Source organism: Macaca fascicularis, chromosome 2 (assembly GCF_037993035.2).
Source record: "Macaca fascicularis isolate 582-1 chromosome 2, T2T-MFA8v1.1".
NCBI lineage: Eukaryota > Metazoa > Chordata > Mammalia > Primates > Cercopithecidae > Macaca > Macaca fascicularis.
This window is the reverse complement of record NC_088376.1, coordinates 45,227,651-45,243,402: the sequence shown is the minus strand read 5'-3', so window position 1 is coordinate 45,243,402 and position 15,752 is coordinate 45,227,651. Positions and strand designations below refer to the sequence as shown.

The 15,752-nt window shown below is 36.3% G+C and overlaps 1 protein-coding gene and 1 pseudogene across 14 annotated transcripts in view; both read left to right on the top strand.

Annotated features, from left to right (window-relative positions):
• XRN1 (5'-3' exoribonuclease 1) overlaps nt 1–15,752 on the top strand; it is a 135,671-nt gene that overhangs the window by 22,855 nt on the left and 97,064 nt on the right. For all 14 annotated transcript variants that reach the window (XR_012430769.1, XR_012430770.1, XR_012430771.1 and 11 more), the window contains 6 exons: nt 175–264; nt 3,329–3,485; nt 4,936–5,055; nt 12,479–12,648; nt 13,565–13,685; nt 13,783–13,881. Coding sequence is in view for 9 of the 14 variants with exons in the window: in XM_005545990.4 (XP_005546047.2) it covers nt 175–264; nt 3,329–3,485; nt 4,936–5,055; nt 12,479–12,648; nt 13,565–13,685; nt 13,783–13,881 (757 nt within the window). In the remaining 5 variants the exon portion in view is untranslated. The remainder of the gene's footprint in view (nt 1–174; nt 265–3,328; nt 3,486–4,935; nt 5,056–12,478; nt 12,649–13,564; nt 13,686–13,782; nt 13,882–15,752) is intronic.
• LOC123571991 (U6 spliceosomal RNA) lies at nt 9,819–9,916 on the top strand (annotated as a pseudogene).

Genomic DNA, 15,752 nt, shown 5'->3' with positions numbered 1-15,752 from the left:
GGAATTTTAAAAAATATTTTGGAGTTTTTAGGATTATAATTTTTAGCTATAAATAGCTAATTCATTGATTACATAAATCATCTGAGGTAAAATGTTGTATCAGCAGATATCATGCTCTAAAGACACTGGCATATCTTCAAAAAATATGTTATAATGAAAATATTCTATTTTCAGTGACTTTCTGGCTGATCAAGCTGCATGTTATGTTCAGGCAATACAGTGGATTTTGCACTATTACTATCATGGAGTTCAGTCCTGGAGCTGGTGAGAGAATAAAAACAAAAATAAAGTTTTGTCTTTTTATAATGATTCATTCTACTAGAGTCTTATTTAGGGAGCACTTCCTTTTATTTCTACTTATGGTAATTGTTTTTTTATTTTTTTGAGACAGAGTCTCACTCTGTTGCCCAGGCTGGAATGCAGTGGCATGATCTTAGCTCATTGCAGTCTCCGCCTCCTGGGTTCAAGCAATTCTTCTGCCTCAGCCCCCTGAGTAGCTTGGATTACAGGCATGCACCACCACGACTGGCTAATTTTTATATTTTTATTAGAGATGGTGTTTCTCCTTGTTGGGCAGGCTAGTCTTGAACTCCTGACCTCAGGTGATCCACCCACCTCGGCCTCCCAAAGTGCTAGGATTACAGGCCTGAGTTGCTGTGCCTGGCCTCTACTTATGGTAATTTTTTAAAAGTTCCATACAACCAGGTTTAAGTGAAATATAGGTAATGTCTTCTCCAGCCCTAGCAGAAGGCTCACAATAAGAGGTCTTGGTTAATGTAAAGATTTAATGTTCTCTATCAAGGTTAGTCAAATTTAACAAAGTCTTGATAATTATTGGGTTTGAATGATGGTTATGTGAGGGTGTTCATTATATTCTCTTTACATTTTTTGTGTTTGCTAAAGAATTCTCTATCAAGAATAATTACTGAAGTGTTCAGGTGCAGTGGCTCACGCCTCTAATCCCAGCACTTTGGGAGGCCAAGGTGGACAGATCACTTGAGTTCGAGAGTTTGAGACTAGCCTGGCCAACATGGTGAAACCCCATCTCTACTAAAAATACAAAAATTAGCTGGGCATGGTGGTGTGCCTCTGTAGTCCCAGCTACTTGGGAGGCTGAGGCAGGAGAATTGCTTGAACTTGGGAGGTGGAGGCTGCAGTGAGCTGAACTGAAGTCTCACTGCTACACTCCAGCCTGGGCAACAGAACAAGACTCTGTCTCTTAAAAAAAAAAAAAAAAAGAATAATCACTGAAGAATGGGCTTACTTGTATGACAGGCTAGAAAGTGAAGAAGAAAAGAGAAAGGAGTTATTTTCTTTCTTTCTTGTTCTGTCACCGAGGCTACGGTGCAGTGGTTCAGTCTTGGCTCACTGCTGCAACCTCCCCTTCCCGGGTACAAGCAATTATCGTGCCTCAGCCTCCCAATTATTTGCTTTTACTGGAAATAGTAATAGTTTTATTTCTCTGTTTCCTATTCTAGCAAATCTCATCTGCATTCTCAGACCATCCACCAAAGTAGAAAAATAAAAAACCAAACAATGATACAGTGAATACTAGAGACTTTTAGGTGATAACACAGCTCCATTTGGTTTGGTTTTGTTCAAAGCACCTGTGCTAGGCTTTGTTTCAGAGCCATCTAGCAATACAAACCAATGCAAAATAACGTGACATTAATTATGGTTTTACTTAATAAAGCCTTTGAAAAAAGTTTTATAATCACCTGATTCTTAGGGCCTCCCTGAGGAGCATCTCATGAAGAAAATCCTTTATTTGCCATTTTTAAAATAGTGTGAATGTAAGTTATTCCTATTGTAACTTACATTAAGGCCAAGCACATAAAAAGCATGCTCTCACATAATCTTCACAACTATTTAAAGTAAACATTGTTTTCTCCCTTTTACAGATGAAGAAATTGAGGCTCTGAAAGGTTAAGAAAGGTTAGGTACCATCCTGGCGAACACCGTGAAACCCCGTCTCTACTAAAAAATACAAAAAACTAGCCGGGCGAGGTGGCGGGCGCCTGTAGTCCCAGCTACTCGGGAGGCTGAGGCAGGAGAATGGCGTAAACCTGGGAGGCGGAGCTTGCAGTGAGCTGAGATCCGGCCACTGCACTCCAGCCCGGGCTACAGAGCGAGACTCTGTCTCAAAAAAAAAAAAAAAAAAAGAAAGAAAGGTTAGGTAATCTTCCTAAAGATTATAAACCCAAGAATCAAGTCAAAGCCTGTCTGATTCCAAAGTCTATCCATTTTCTATTCCACATGGCATTTGGCCTCCTAAACTTCCCCATTTTTTTTTGAAATGTATGCCATAATTATGGAATACAAAAATATTTCAATTTTTTTGGTATCCTGAGTCAAACATGACGAGCATATTGAAATTTTTAAAAGTTGTTTGTTCAAAGCTTTATAAAATATTTATACCTGTAATTAAGATAAGAAGGTAATAAAAACAATTAGTGTATGTGATCGATACACGGTTTCATCCTTATCACAAATACAATAATAAGCATGCTAATTCAAAGATAAAAGTTCTTAGATCTGACTGGTAATGGCCAGATAAGCTCAGACTCACTTTTCTTCCTCTCCTTGTGAGCTTTTACCAGAACATTCAACTGTTTCCAGCCTCTTCCTTAAATGATCCAGGCTCAAGTGACCAAACTGAAAGTCTTCTGACTACCTCATTATTTCTGGTTCAATCTATTGATTGGAAGATTCACAATCAACATTTTGAGAATTAAAAAAAGCAAAAAAGCCTTACATTATACATGTTTTTCAATTATCTGATTCATCATTCATCCCAATTTCAGAAATGTGAAACCACACTTTAAAAATTCAGGGAATAGGCCGGTAATCCGCCTGTAATCCCAGCACTTTGGGAGGCTGAGGCGGGCGGATCACGAGGTCAGGAGATCGAGACCATCCTGGCTAACAAGGTGAAACCCTGTCTCTACTAAAAATATAAAACATTAGCCCAGGGTGGTGGCAGGTGCCTGTAGTCCCAGCTACTTGGGAGGCTGAGGCAAGAGAATGGCGTGAACCTGGGAGGCGGAGCTTGCAGTGAGCCAGGATTGCGCCACTGTGTTCCAGCCTGGGCGACAGAGTGAGACTCCATCCAAAAAAAAAAAAAATTCAGGAAATGTAACATTGTTGCCATCAAATGACCTAAGTTTTCCAACAGTGCTAATTTCTTATATTCAAATGGTAGAATTATGGGCAGTACTAATTTTTCAAAATCATTTTTATATGGTGTTTAAAATATGGGGAAAAGCATATGCTTATTAACCTAATTCATAAAGATGCCAGTTGTTTAAAACTCAGTTTTGTTTTATAGGTATTATCCTTATCATTATGCACCTTTCCTATCTGATATACGCAACATCAGTACACTCAGAATCCATTTTGAACTAGGAAAACCTTTTAAGCCGTTTGAACAGCTTCTTGCTGTACTTCCAGCAGCCAGCAAAAATTTACTTCCTACATGCTACCAGGTGGGCTTTAGAATTAAATGTTTTTATGTCCTTTTTGATATTTAGGACAAACAATAATACTCAAATTTATTTGGTGGCTAAATAGTTATTTTCACTTTTAAACTATAGTATTTGTTTAACAAGTCCCTTGAAAAGTAATTCCTTGATTTAAAGTTAGCTTTGTTTTGAAGATGCAAAGAAACTCTGTAAACCATTCAGAGCCTGGCTTCATTTTCAGCACCTTTTAACAGATTTTCAATTTGTCTCTACACTGAAGAAAGTAGACTAAAACAGACAAAATCTGAAGCTATCTACTTTGTCTAACATTTATAGATTCATTTCTCTTCCTTTTATTCTCTACCTTTTGGTACAGGGATGGTTCTAATAAGTCGTTTATCCCAACAGCTGTACTACCTCAGTATATGTTTGTTTTTAAACATTTTATTTATCAAATTGTGAAATAAAAAGCTTTCTTTGGTTAACATATTTCATGTAACAGGAGGAAAATATTTCAGGAGTGATAAGGTTACCAAAATTATGCTAAGCCTACTAAGGTGATTCTGAAGTTATACTTTGTATCATTCTTCGAGGGTAACAATCTGTTCTTTTAATTCCATGGTTTGGTCAGGAATTGGAGTAGACACACACACACCTTTTACTTCTTTAGCAGTGTCAGACTCCCTTCTGCATCTTTCTGAACCTTAACCCATTCTTGGTCCTGGCTTCCCTTTCTTCATAAGTTTCTTTGATTCTTTTTTTCCTGCCTTTGGATACAATATGCTTTAATACTCAACCACTCTGGACCAGCATGACCATGCAAGTGTTTTACAGTCTGTTTTATTGTACAGTGCCCATGCCATACTGGTTATTTTAAATATTTTGAGTATTACCCTGAGAGTATACTGCTTTATTTCCTTATGCTTTCTTTGTCTACCTCCATTATAAAGTCATAGAAATGTGTTATTGAACTATTTCTCTTTGATATTAGTGGTGCAGTGGTTCTTGGATTTTAGGATATTTTTCTTGTAAACTATCTTGGATGTTACATTACTTAATAGAATCAGTTCTTCATGACATGAAAGTGAATTGTCAATTTGAGGCTAAAAATAGAGGACTACTAGATGCCTTTTAGGTGAACTGAATGAAGTCTGAATAGAAAAACAATTTAGCTGTGTGTCTTGTAGAGTGAAAAAAACAAGAAAAACTAATTTAAAATGAATGTTGAGAGTAAGGATGACTTTGCTACATAACTAGGTTAGTAAAATATGTAAATGAGGAGTAGCAGTGAAATCAGAATTCTTATAGTTGAAAATCAAAATATAGCAAGTATATCGTGACATATCTAAGATACAAAAATTTAGTTTGCTTATAAATTTTAAACTAACATGAGGAAATATTATAAATACATTGACAAAAAGCTATATTGATATTGGTTCTTATATTTCTATTATGCTATTTTATATTTTCACAGCATTTGATGACCAGTGAAGATTCACCAATTATAGAATATTACCCACCTGATTTTAAAACTGACCTAAATGGGAAACAACAGGAATGGGAAGCTGTGGTGTTAATCCCTTTTATTGATGAGGTCAGTGCATGAAATAATCATTACATACACATATATTCTTAATCAGAGACTATTTCACATAAGTTAATGAGCAATGGATTTTAATCACCATTTATGTTTTGTTAATGAGATTTAACTACCCTCTTCATTATGTGCATAAAAACTTCTAGGTATGCTAATTATAATAAGGCTGAAGTGGCTTTACTATTATTAGACAAAGTAGTCTTCAGAACAAGGAGTAATATTACCAGAGATAAAGAGATGTTTTATACAGATAAAAGAGTTCAGTTCAAGAAGACATAAAAATCCTAAATATATGGTACCTCATAAGGAGCCTAAAATACATGAAACAAAAATTATCAGAATTATAGCTAGAAATTTCAACACTTTTCTCTGAGGAATAACACAAGAGGACAAAAATTCAATAAGGATAAAGAAGATTTGAATAATGCTATAAGCCTATTCATAAAATTAAATTAGAAATAGTAACAAAGATCTGGGGAATCCCCATATGTTTTGAAACTGAATAGCACACTTCTAAATAACCTATGATGAAAGAAGAAATTAAAAGAAAAATTAGAAAATATTTTGATCTGAATGATAATTAAAATACAATACATCATAATTGGGACTGAGCGTGGTAGCCTGTTATCCCAACACTTTGGGAGGCCAAGACGGGAGGATTGCTTTTTTTCCCCTCAGGAAAGAAAAAAAAAAAGGATCCATGGTCGGTAGGATATGACAAAAGCAGGGCTTAAAAGGAAATTTAAGGTTCTAGATATTTATGCTAAACAAGAAGAAGATGTAAAATAAACTACTTAAGCTTCTGCCTTAAGAAGATAAAAAAAGAAGAGCAAATTAAACTCAAGCAGAATGAGGGAAATAAAAAGAAGCAGAAATTTACAGAAAATGAACAAACAATGGAGAAAAATTAATGACATCAAAAGTTGGTTCTTTGAAAAGATTAATAAAGTCAGTAAATCCTACCTAAACTAATCAAGAAAGTTAAATAAAAGTGAGGAAGACAGACATAAATTGCCAATATTGGGAATGAAAGGAGATATCTTACAGTTCCTACGTATAGTAAAAGGATAGTTAAGGAATGTTATGATCAAACTTTATGTCAACAAATTCAGCAACCTAGATGAAGTGAACATATTTCATCACAACTTAGCAAAACTCACAGAAAAAAATATAAAAATCCAAATAGTCTTTTATATATTCTAGGCCCAGATGTCTTCACTTGTGAATTCTAGCAAACATTTAAGAAATAATGCCAATCTTTTTGTGTGTGTGTGTGTGAGATGGAGTCTTGCCCTGTTTCCCAGGCTGGAGTGCAGTGGCACTATCTCCGCTCGCTGCAAGCTCTGCCTCCTGGGTTCACGCCATTCTCCTGCCTCAGCCTCCCGAGTAGCTGGGACTACAGGCGCCCACCACCAAGCCCAGCTAATTTTTTGTACTTTTAGTAGAGACGGGGTTTCACTGTGTTAGCCAGGATAGCCTCGATCTCCTGACCTCATGATCCGTCCGCCTCACCCTCCCGAAGTGCTGGGATTACAGGCGTTAGCCACTGTGCCTGGCCGAAATAATGCCAGTTTTACACAGTTTCAGAAAATAGAAGAAAGGAAATTGCTTCCCAACATTTTATTAGACTAGCATATTCCAGATACTCAAATTTGACATGGCGTTAAAAGAAATGAAAATTCTGACTGATACTCCTCCTAAAAGTAGATGCAAAAACTCCTAAGAAAGTAACATGAGACCAGGCACGGTGGCTCATGCCTGTAATCTCAGCACTTTGGGAGGCCGAGGCAGGCGGATCACAAGATCAGGAGATCAAGACCATCCTGGCTAACACGATGAAATCCCGTCTCCACTAAAAATACCAAAAATTAGCAGGGCGTGGTGGCGGGCGCTTGTAGTCCCAGCTTCTTGGGAGGCTGAGGCAGGAGAATTGCTTGAACCCTCAGAGGCAGAGATTGCAGTGAGCAGAGATCCCACCACTGTACTCTAGCCTGGACAACAGAGCCAGACTCCATCTCAAAAACAAACAAACAAAAAACATGAGATAGAATCTGGCAGTGTATAAGAAGGATAATACTCATGACCAAATGGGATTTATTTTAGAAATACAAGGTTACTTTGTGGTGTAATTTACCACATTATCAGTATTCAACATCCAGTTTTTTTTTTCCACCTTCCACTATCTGACCAAGAATATTTTTTTCATAAACACCCAATTTTAATAGAAATGTTCAACAAACAGGGATAACGAGAAACTTCCTCAACCTTATGATAAAGGCATATAAAAAATCTTACTGCAAACAACATACTTAATAGTAAAAGAAGGACCATTTTCCTGTAAAGTCAAGAATAGGACAAGATGTCCATTCTAACCACTTCTTTCTAACGTTTTACTGGAGGTCTAGTGTGTTAAGATGAAGAAAATAAGTAAAATTGTTTTTATTTGCAGGTGGCATTATTTATGTAAAAATTCTAAGGAATCTTCAAAAGAGAAACTGATACGTAACTTTAGCAAGGTTACAGAGTGTAAGATATGTACAAAAACTAACTGTATTTCCATATACTAGCAACAAACCATTTGAAAATACAAAACTTTTAAGAAGCTTAAAGATTCTGCTTAAAATAGCATTTAAAAATATACACAGCTATAAACTTAACAACCTATGTGGAAGCCCTCTACCCTGAAAGAGATGGAAAACCTAAATAGATGAAGGGATTATATCATGTTCATGGATTTGAAGACTTAATATTATCAAGGTGTATGTCCTCCTCAATTTGATATTTAAACTCAATCCCAGTGAAAATCCTAGCAGGTTTTTATGTAATTGAAAATATGATTCTAAAGTTTTTATAAGATTGCAAAGGAGAAAACCAAAACAATCCATATAAAGAACAGTGTTGAAGGACTTACATTACCTGATTTCCAGACTTACCATGAAGCCACATTAATCAAGACACTGTGTTATTGGTATAGCAATAAGCAAATAGATAAATTGGAACAGAAATAATCCACCCAAATATATGTTTACGCCGTTAATTCATCTTCAATTAAGGCACCAAAGCATTCAGTGAGTAAAGAAAGTGCTTTTCAAAAGTTGGTGCTGGAACTACTGGCTGTATTTGTGAATAAAAGTGAATCTTGACCCATACCTCACACCATACACAAAACTTAATTCAAAATATGTCATAGATCTAAATGTATTAATAAAAGCTAAAACTATAAAACTTCTTGAAGCAAACTTAGGAGAAAATTTTGATCAAGATTCTGAAATCACTAACCATAAAAGAAAGAAATTGAGAAAATAGATTTCACCAAAATCAAAATATTTCCACTTATCAAATGGTGCTATTTTAAAAAGAGTAGGTAAGCCACAGACTAAGAGAAAAAAATATATGCAGAACATACACATGCATGGAACCGGTATCCAGAGTATATAACCAACATTTCCAACTCAAAGATATAGAACCCAATTTTTTAAATGGGCAAAATATTTTTGAAGGACCATTTTCACAAAGCAAGATATACAAATAATAAGCAATGGAAAAGTGCTCAATATCATTAGGCATCAGGCAAATATAAATTAAAAACATGATAAGATACCACTGTACTATAATTTCGGTTGAATGGAAAAAACTTAAAAGGCAATACCCAATGTTGGCAAGAATGTGGAGCAGCTGGAATTTTTATACACTGCTAATGGGAGTATAAAATGGATAAAAGCACTTTTCATATCTATCTGGCAGTTTCTCATAAAGTAAATTATACACCTACCCTAGGACCCAGCAATTCCATTCTTAGATATTTACCAAGAGGAGGGGAAAGTATGTTTAAAAAATGTTTTTTGTACAAGACTATTCATAATAACTAAACTGGAAACCACCCAATACCAGTCCACAGGACAATAGATAAGTAAATTGTGGTACAGATTAAGCATCCCTAATCTGAAAATCAGAAATTTGAAATGCTCCAAAAATTAGAAATTTTGAGCATCAACCTGATGCCGCAAATGGAAAATCTATACCTGGCATCATGGGATGGGTTGCAGTCAAAATGCAGGTACACAACACACAGCTTAATTGCATCCCAAGGGATAGAAGACCCTCCCAGCCCTCTTCAGCTGCAATATACCTTTTCTGCACACACCCAGATTCCCCCACCTAAGCACACCCACAAAGGGTAATAAAATGGCACATGTGTAGGCCAGATGCACCAATGGGAGGTTCCCCACAATGCCCCAAATGGGGCCCAGGCCTATGTGCATTGCTCACTGTGTTATTTTGCTTATTCTTTGTTCTGGCGTGAAGATAGTGTTGACAGTGTCAAAAAGGACTGCAGCTACCCCTATGGGTGTTGGTGTCAAGAAAAATAGGAAGCATTTATGTTTTCCTGTAGCATAGAAAGTCAAGTTGTTGGAGAAACTTGACTACGGTGTAAGTGTGAACTGTCTTTTAGAAGAGTATGATATTATAATGTCCATATATGACCTGAAGAAACAGAAGGGTGAGCTGTTAACATTCTGTGCTGAAAGTGATGAGCAGAAGTTAATGAAAAAGAGAATACTGCATAAAGCTACAAATGAGGATATCAATCATGTATTGAAGTACTACATTTGTCAGCACTGCTGTGAATACATGCCATTTAATGGCAGGCTGATAATGAAACAAACAGATCTATCACAGTGAACTGGAAATTGGAGAGAAGTGTGAACATTCAACATACTGGTTGCAAAAGTTTAAAAAAAGACGTAACGCTCTCGTCAGTGTACATATGCTTTAAAAAACTGGAATGATACAGAGAAGATTAGCATGGCCCTTGCGCAAGCATGACATACAAATTCATGAAGCATTCCATACTAAAAAATAGTAATAATAAAAATGAAAAAGTAGGCTGGGCACAGTGCCTCATGCCTGTAATCCCAGCACTTTGGGAGGCCAAGTTGGGCAGATCACTTGAGGTCAGGAGTTCAAGACCAGCCTGGCCAACATGGTGAAACCCCGACCGTACTAAAAATACAAAAATTAGCCCTGTTGGTGGTTCACGCCTGTAGTCCCAGCTACTCAGGAGGCTGAGGCATGGCAATTACTTGAATTCAGGAGATGGAGGTTGCAGTGAGCCGAGATTGTGCCACTGCACTCTAGCCTGGGTGATAGAGTGAGACTCCATCTCAAAAATAAATAAATTTAAAAAGTCACAGCACTGAACTTGTAAATAGGATGATAAAGCACCTGCTTATCATGAAGTAAGAGAAATTCATTGACACGTTTGCCACGGTCTTTGCTAGTGATGTCAGAACAAGTCTGTAATGCTGATGAAACATTACCGTTTGGGCATTTTTGCCCTAGAAAGACACTGACTGCGGCTGATGAAACAGCCCTTCCAAGAATTAAAGATGCCAAGGACCAAATAACTGTGCTGGGTTATGCTTATGCAGCAGGCATGCATAAGTGTAAACTTGCTGTGATAGGCAAAAGCTTGCGTTCTCACTGTTTTCAAGGTGTTAATTTAATACCAATCCATTATTATGCTGATAAAAAGGCATGGATCACCAGGGACATCTTTTCAGATTGATTTCACAAACATTTTGTACCAGCAGCTTGTGCTCACTGCAGGGAAGCTGACTGGATGATGACTGCAAGATTTTGTTATATCTTGACAACTGTTCTGCTCATCCTCCAGCTGAAATTCTCATCAAAAATAATGTTTATGGCTCGCGCCTGTAATCTCAACACTTTGGGAGGATTGCCTGAGCCCAGGAATTCAAGCCCACCCTGGGCAACATAGCAAGACCCAACCTCTACCCCTCCAAAAAAAATTAACTGGATATTGTGGTGTATGCCTGTATTCCCAACTGCCTGGGAGGCTGAAGTGAGAGGATCGCTTGAGCCCAGGAGGTCGAGGCTGCAGTGAGCCATGATTGCCTCACTGCACTCCAGCGTGGGTGTCAGAGCAAATCCCTGTCTCAAAACATGAACAAAAATGTTTATGCCTTTTTGCCATGTACTTTTCCCAAATATGACTTTATTAATTCAGCCGTGTCACCAGTCATATCCAAAAAATTATTGCCAAGACCAGTGTCAAGAGGTTTCTGTCCTATGTTTTTTTCTAGTAGTTTTATACTTTAAGGTCTTAATGTTTAGGTTTTTAATCCATTTTGAGTTGATTTTGTTTATGGTAAGATAAAAGTCCAGTTTTATTCTTCTGCATATGGATGTTCAGTTGTCACAACACCATTTATTGAAGAGGCAATCCTTGCCCTGTTGTGTGTTCTTGGCAACCTTGTCAAAAATCAGACGGCTATAAATTATGGATTTATTTCTGGGCTATTTTGTTCCATTGGTCTGTATGTCTTATTGAAAATACTTTTATGTATGTTTACCTTTTGCATTTTCTCTTTTGTAATTTGCTTGTTTTATTCTTTCCCCCATTTTTCTTTCTTTTTTCTTTTGATTTTTAGCTACTTTGTATATTAGAAATAGTTTTCCCCAGTCTCACATCTGTCTCTTGATTTGTATATGGCATTTTCTGTCATATACATTATCTTTTACTTAAAAAATGTCTTTCCCCTTAAGGCTGTTAGGTTTTTTTCTGTCTTCCTTAAATAAAAGTTTATCACACTAAATTATCAATACCACCTAGATTTTCTTCTGATACATTTATTATTTTGTTATTGGGATACTTGCTTTTATATATGGTAGGAAGTTCAGAATTGTATGTGCTTTTTTTCCAGCTGGATAGCTAGTTAGGACATTATTATTTAAATACCTAAAGGACTGTGTTTTGGCATAGATTTGGGTCTATTATTGAACTCTATCTATTCTGTTCTTCTGGTCTGTGGGTCTCTTGTAGTGTCAGTACTAGTGTTTTGATTACAGTAGCTTTATCAAAAGTGATAGGATCTGGTAAGACAAGTCCCAGGTTACTTTTTACTGTTCATACATTCATTCTTCTATATTAACACTGGTATCTTGCCCTTTTTTTAAAAAAAAAAAAGATATTTTAAATCATTAATATCCTGATTGGAATTACTTTAAATGTATAAGTTAATTTGGAAAGATGGACGGTGCTATACTACTACAGAATTTGTAAAGAGATTAATGCTCTGTGAATTATGATATAATAATTATAATAGATTCACACTTAAAATTTTATTTTCTGCTGCCTTGCTTATTTGCACGTTAGTGGCTACTGTTGGGGTAATAGCTTCAGAGGACTTTGCAGTGGCAGCGGTATTCTAGGGCCCTTTGAAACAACAAATAGCATATTTTTCATGCAATGAAATGGAAGAGTTTCATTAGTTAAGATTTTGTTTTTCAAGAGCACAAATGGTTATACTGTATATGGAGGAAAAAGACTTACTCTGTTTGTTGAGATTACAGAATTTTTATACTTTTAACCCTTCTTGTCAATCCTTATATTCAGAAGCGATTATTGGAAGCCATGGAGACATGTAACCACTCCCTCAAAAAAGAAGAGAGGAAAAGAAACCAACATAGTGAGTGCCTAATGTGCTGGTATGATAGAGACACAGAGTTTGTCTATCCTTCTCCATGGCCGGAAAAGTTCCCTGCCATAGAACGGTGTTGTACAAGGTAATGTTACTTGGTAATTTTTCAACAACAAAAGAGTCCTCCTAACACAAGGGTGCGAGAAGTAGGGGAGAGGGAGCTTTGAATATCTGTTTGGAGAATTAGCAAATAGTCTATGACAGTTATAGTCAATTGATAATCAGTGAGTTACATCTAACTTGCCAAGGATCTAAGGATCTCTCACACTTGTGTCTATAATTCTCTACTTTGGTCAGATTCTGCATTTCTCTTTCCTTCTTCTATTAAAAGCGTTTGAATTTTTTCTCTCTAATGTATATCCCTGCATTTTGTCTCCCTCGAATGGATATGTGAATTTTTGTTTTCATTGTCAATGTCTCTGCTCCCAGCATTATTTGGTAATGCTGTGACATTGATGATTATACCCCCCAGCCACCCAACTAGAAAGACGGAAATAAGAAATAAAGAGCTCCATTTTTTTCTCTTCATTACTTCCTTGTTTTTTCTCTTCTCTCACCTTCCCTGCAGATAATCTACCTAGATGGCAATTCAGTGGCAAATAAAGTAAACATCTCTCAGTTACAACTTTTCCTTTTGTTAAAGGAAAGAGAAGGATAAAATAGGCATTATAAAATGTTTATTTTCCATCCTGGGTTTTGGAACATGGAGGATATAGAGATTTGTGTTACGTGTCATATTTTCTCTTAAAACTTATATATACAGTTTTGTTTTAGATTAATGGGGAAGATCTCAACTTAGTAATCTACAGGGATGATTGTGTCTAGACCAATAACAGTGGAGAGGCTGGTTATCTGCTTGTGTTTTCTTCATCTGGAACTTATTGTCATTCTCTTCTTTAAAAACAAGGATGAACCTTACGAAATATTCAAGGGAAAGTTTAAAAACTGTAATTGTTTGTAATGTATTAATTTTAAATTAAATACCTTGATTTATTTTCTAGGTATAAAATAATATCGTTAGATGCTTGGCGTGTAGACATAAACAAAAACAAAATAACCAGAGTTGACCAGAAGGCATTATATTTCTGTGGATTTCCTACTCTGAAACACATCAAACACAAAGTCAGTGGCTATTTAATTCAGAATTTTTTCACTTCTATGAAGTGTGAAGTGATTGTAGAGAAAGAATTAAAATTAAATTCTTTGAATTTTTTTAAAGTTTTTTTTGAAGAAAAGTGGCGTTCAAGTATTCCAGCAAAGCAGTCGTGGAGAAAACATGATGTTGGAAATCTTAGTGGATGCAGAATCAGATGAACTTGTAAGTATTTTATTTATCATTCATTTATTAGATGCTTATAATGTATTAAACTATAACTGCTGAGATGTTTATCAAGGAGGTATTATATGTTATAACTCTAGAAATTTGGAGCCTAAATAAGGATAAAGCAAAGAAACATTCATACAAATTAGATAATAGTTCAAGAACCTGTATCATTGTGACACAACGAATATGCAAATTTTCTAGAAATTTTAAAAAGGAGACAAGCTATGTAAACCAAAAGTTAAGTATAAACTTGTAAATGAGAATAGGCTTGAGCTGAGTGCTGAAAAAACAGGTTAGGACAAAGAAAAGGAGGGGAAGGCATTCTAGTAGAAAGAAATATCATGAGCCAGTCATTTCAGTAAAAAATGTGATATATTATTGTTTTTAACCTTTTTGTGTGTCTGAACTATTTCTTAACACTTATTCTTTTCTTTAGAATAAATGTGATATATTTGAGTAGAAGGAATAAATAAGCCTTATTGAAGCCGAGGATTTGTGTTTGGAAATAGTAGAAGATAAGGGTGAAAAATCAGATTGAGGCTAAATTATGGAGAACCTTGAGTACCAGGCTAAGGCGTTTGGACTTATTTTCCCATGACCATTATCTTGAAATTGGTATTTTCATAAAGATTAATTTGGTGGCAGTATAATAAACTAAATTGCACAAAAGAGAAATTGAAGAAAGCGGGAAAGCTTGTAGATATAGCATCAGGTGATAGAGACATAAACTGCGGAAGTAGCGATAGATCTAGATGAACAATACGAAGTAAAACTGATAGGTTTCATTATTTGATCAAATACAGGGGGTGAAAAGAGAAACTATTAATAGTAAATGTGACTGAGATATCCCTGCTAATTAACTTAAAAAACAAAAAACTGTAGTTTACTGGACTTGAAAAGTTAAAACAGGGGAGTTGATGGTTTAGGGGGACGAAACGATGAATAATGATGGAATTTTAAGGTGACACTAGGGTGTTTAACTGGAACTGCCTTGCCAGCCTTTCTTAACCAGTGTTCCACAAGATGTATAAGCCTTAATGCCCTAAGTCATTCATTGCAAGCAATACATTAACTTCTGTGCTTGTAGAACAGTAGGAGCTATGTACCATCCTTGAGAGAATAGAGAAAGTAGACATATTTTGTGTTTTCTGATTCAGGTGAAAAACCTGTTTAGAAAGGCTGTTTACGGCTGGACACGGTGGCTTATGTCTGTAATCCCAGCACTTTGGGAGGCTGAGGCGGGCAGATCATCTGAGATGAGGAATTGAAGACAAGCCTGGCCAACATGGTGAAACCCCGTCTCTACTGAAAATACAAAAATTAGCCGGGCGTGGTGGTGGGCGCCTGTAATCCCAGCTTCTCGGGAGGCTGAGGCAGGAGAATTGCTTGAACCCAGGAGGTGGAGGTTGCAGTGAGCCAAAATCATGCCATTGCACTCCAGCCTGGGTGACGAGAGCAAAACTCCATCTCAAAAAAGAAAAAAGAAAGGCTGTTTATGTACAGTTAAATACCTGGAGATAGAGCTTAGAGAGAGATAAGGATATTCAAGTTGTCGACAGAGAATTGATCACTTTGAGGTTCATTTCGCTGAAGACAAGGTACATTGAGTGTTCATGATCTCAGCATAAAGAAATACCCACAGTTATAAATGGTGGTGGTGAGGGAGCTGATAGAAATACAGAGGTAAGAAAGAATGATTCCAAAGTTAAATAGTACCACAGAAACATGGAGCAGAGGATGTAGGCTGCATAAATCTGAAGAAGAATAAAAACTCAAATAAGATCTGTGAATTTGTCTATTAGAACATCAATGTTGATGTTTGAAAATTCCATTTCAGTAGATTGGTGGAAGCAGAATTTCAGTTC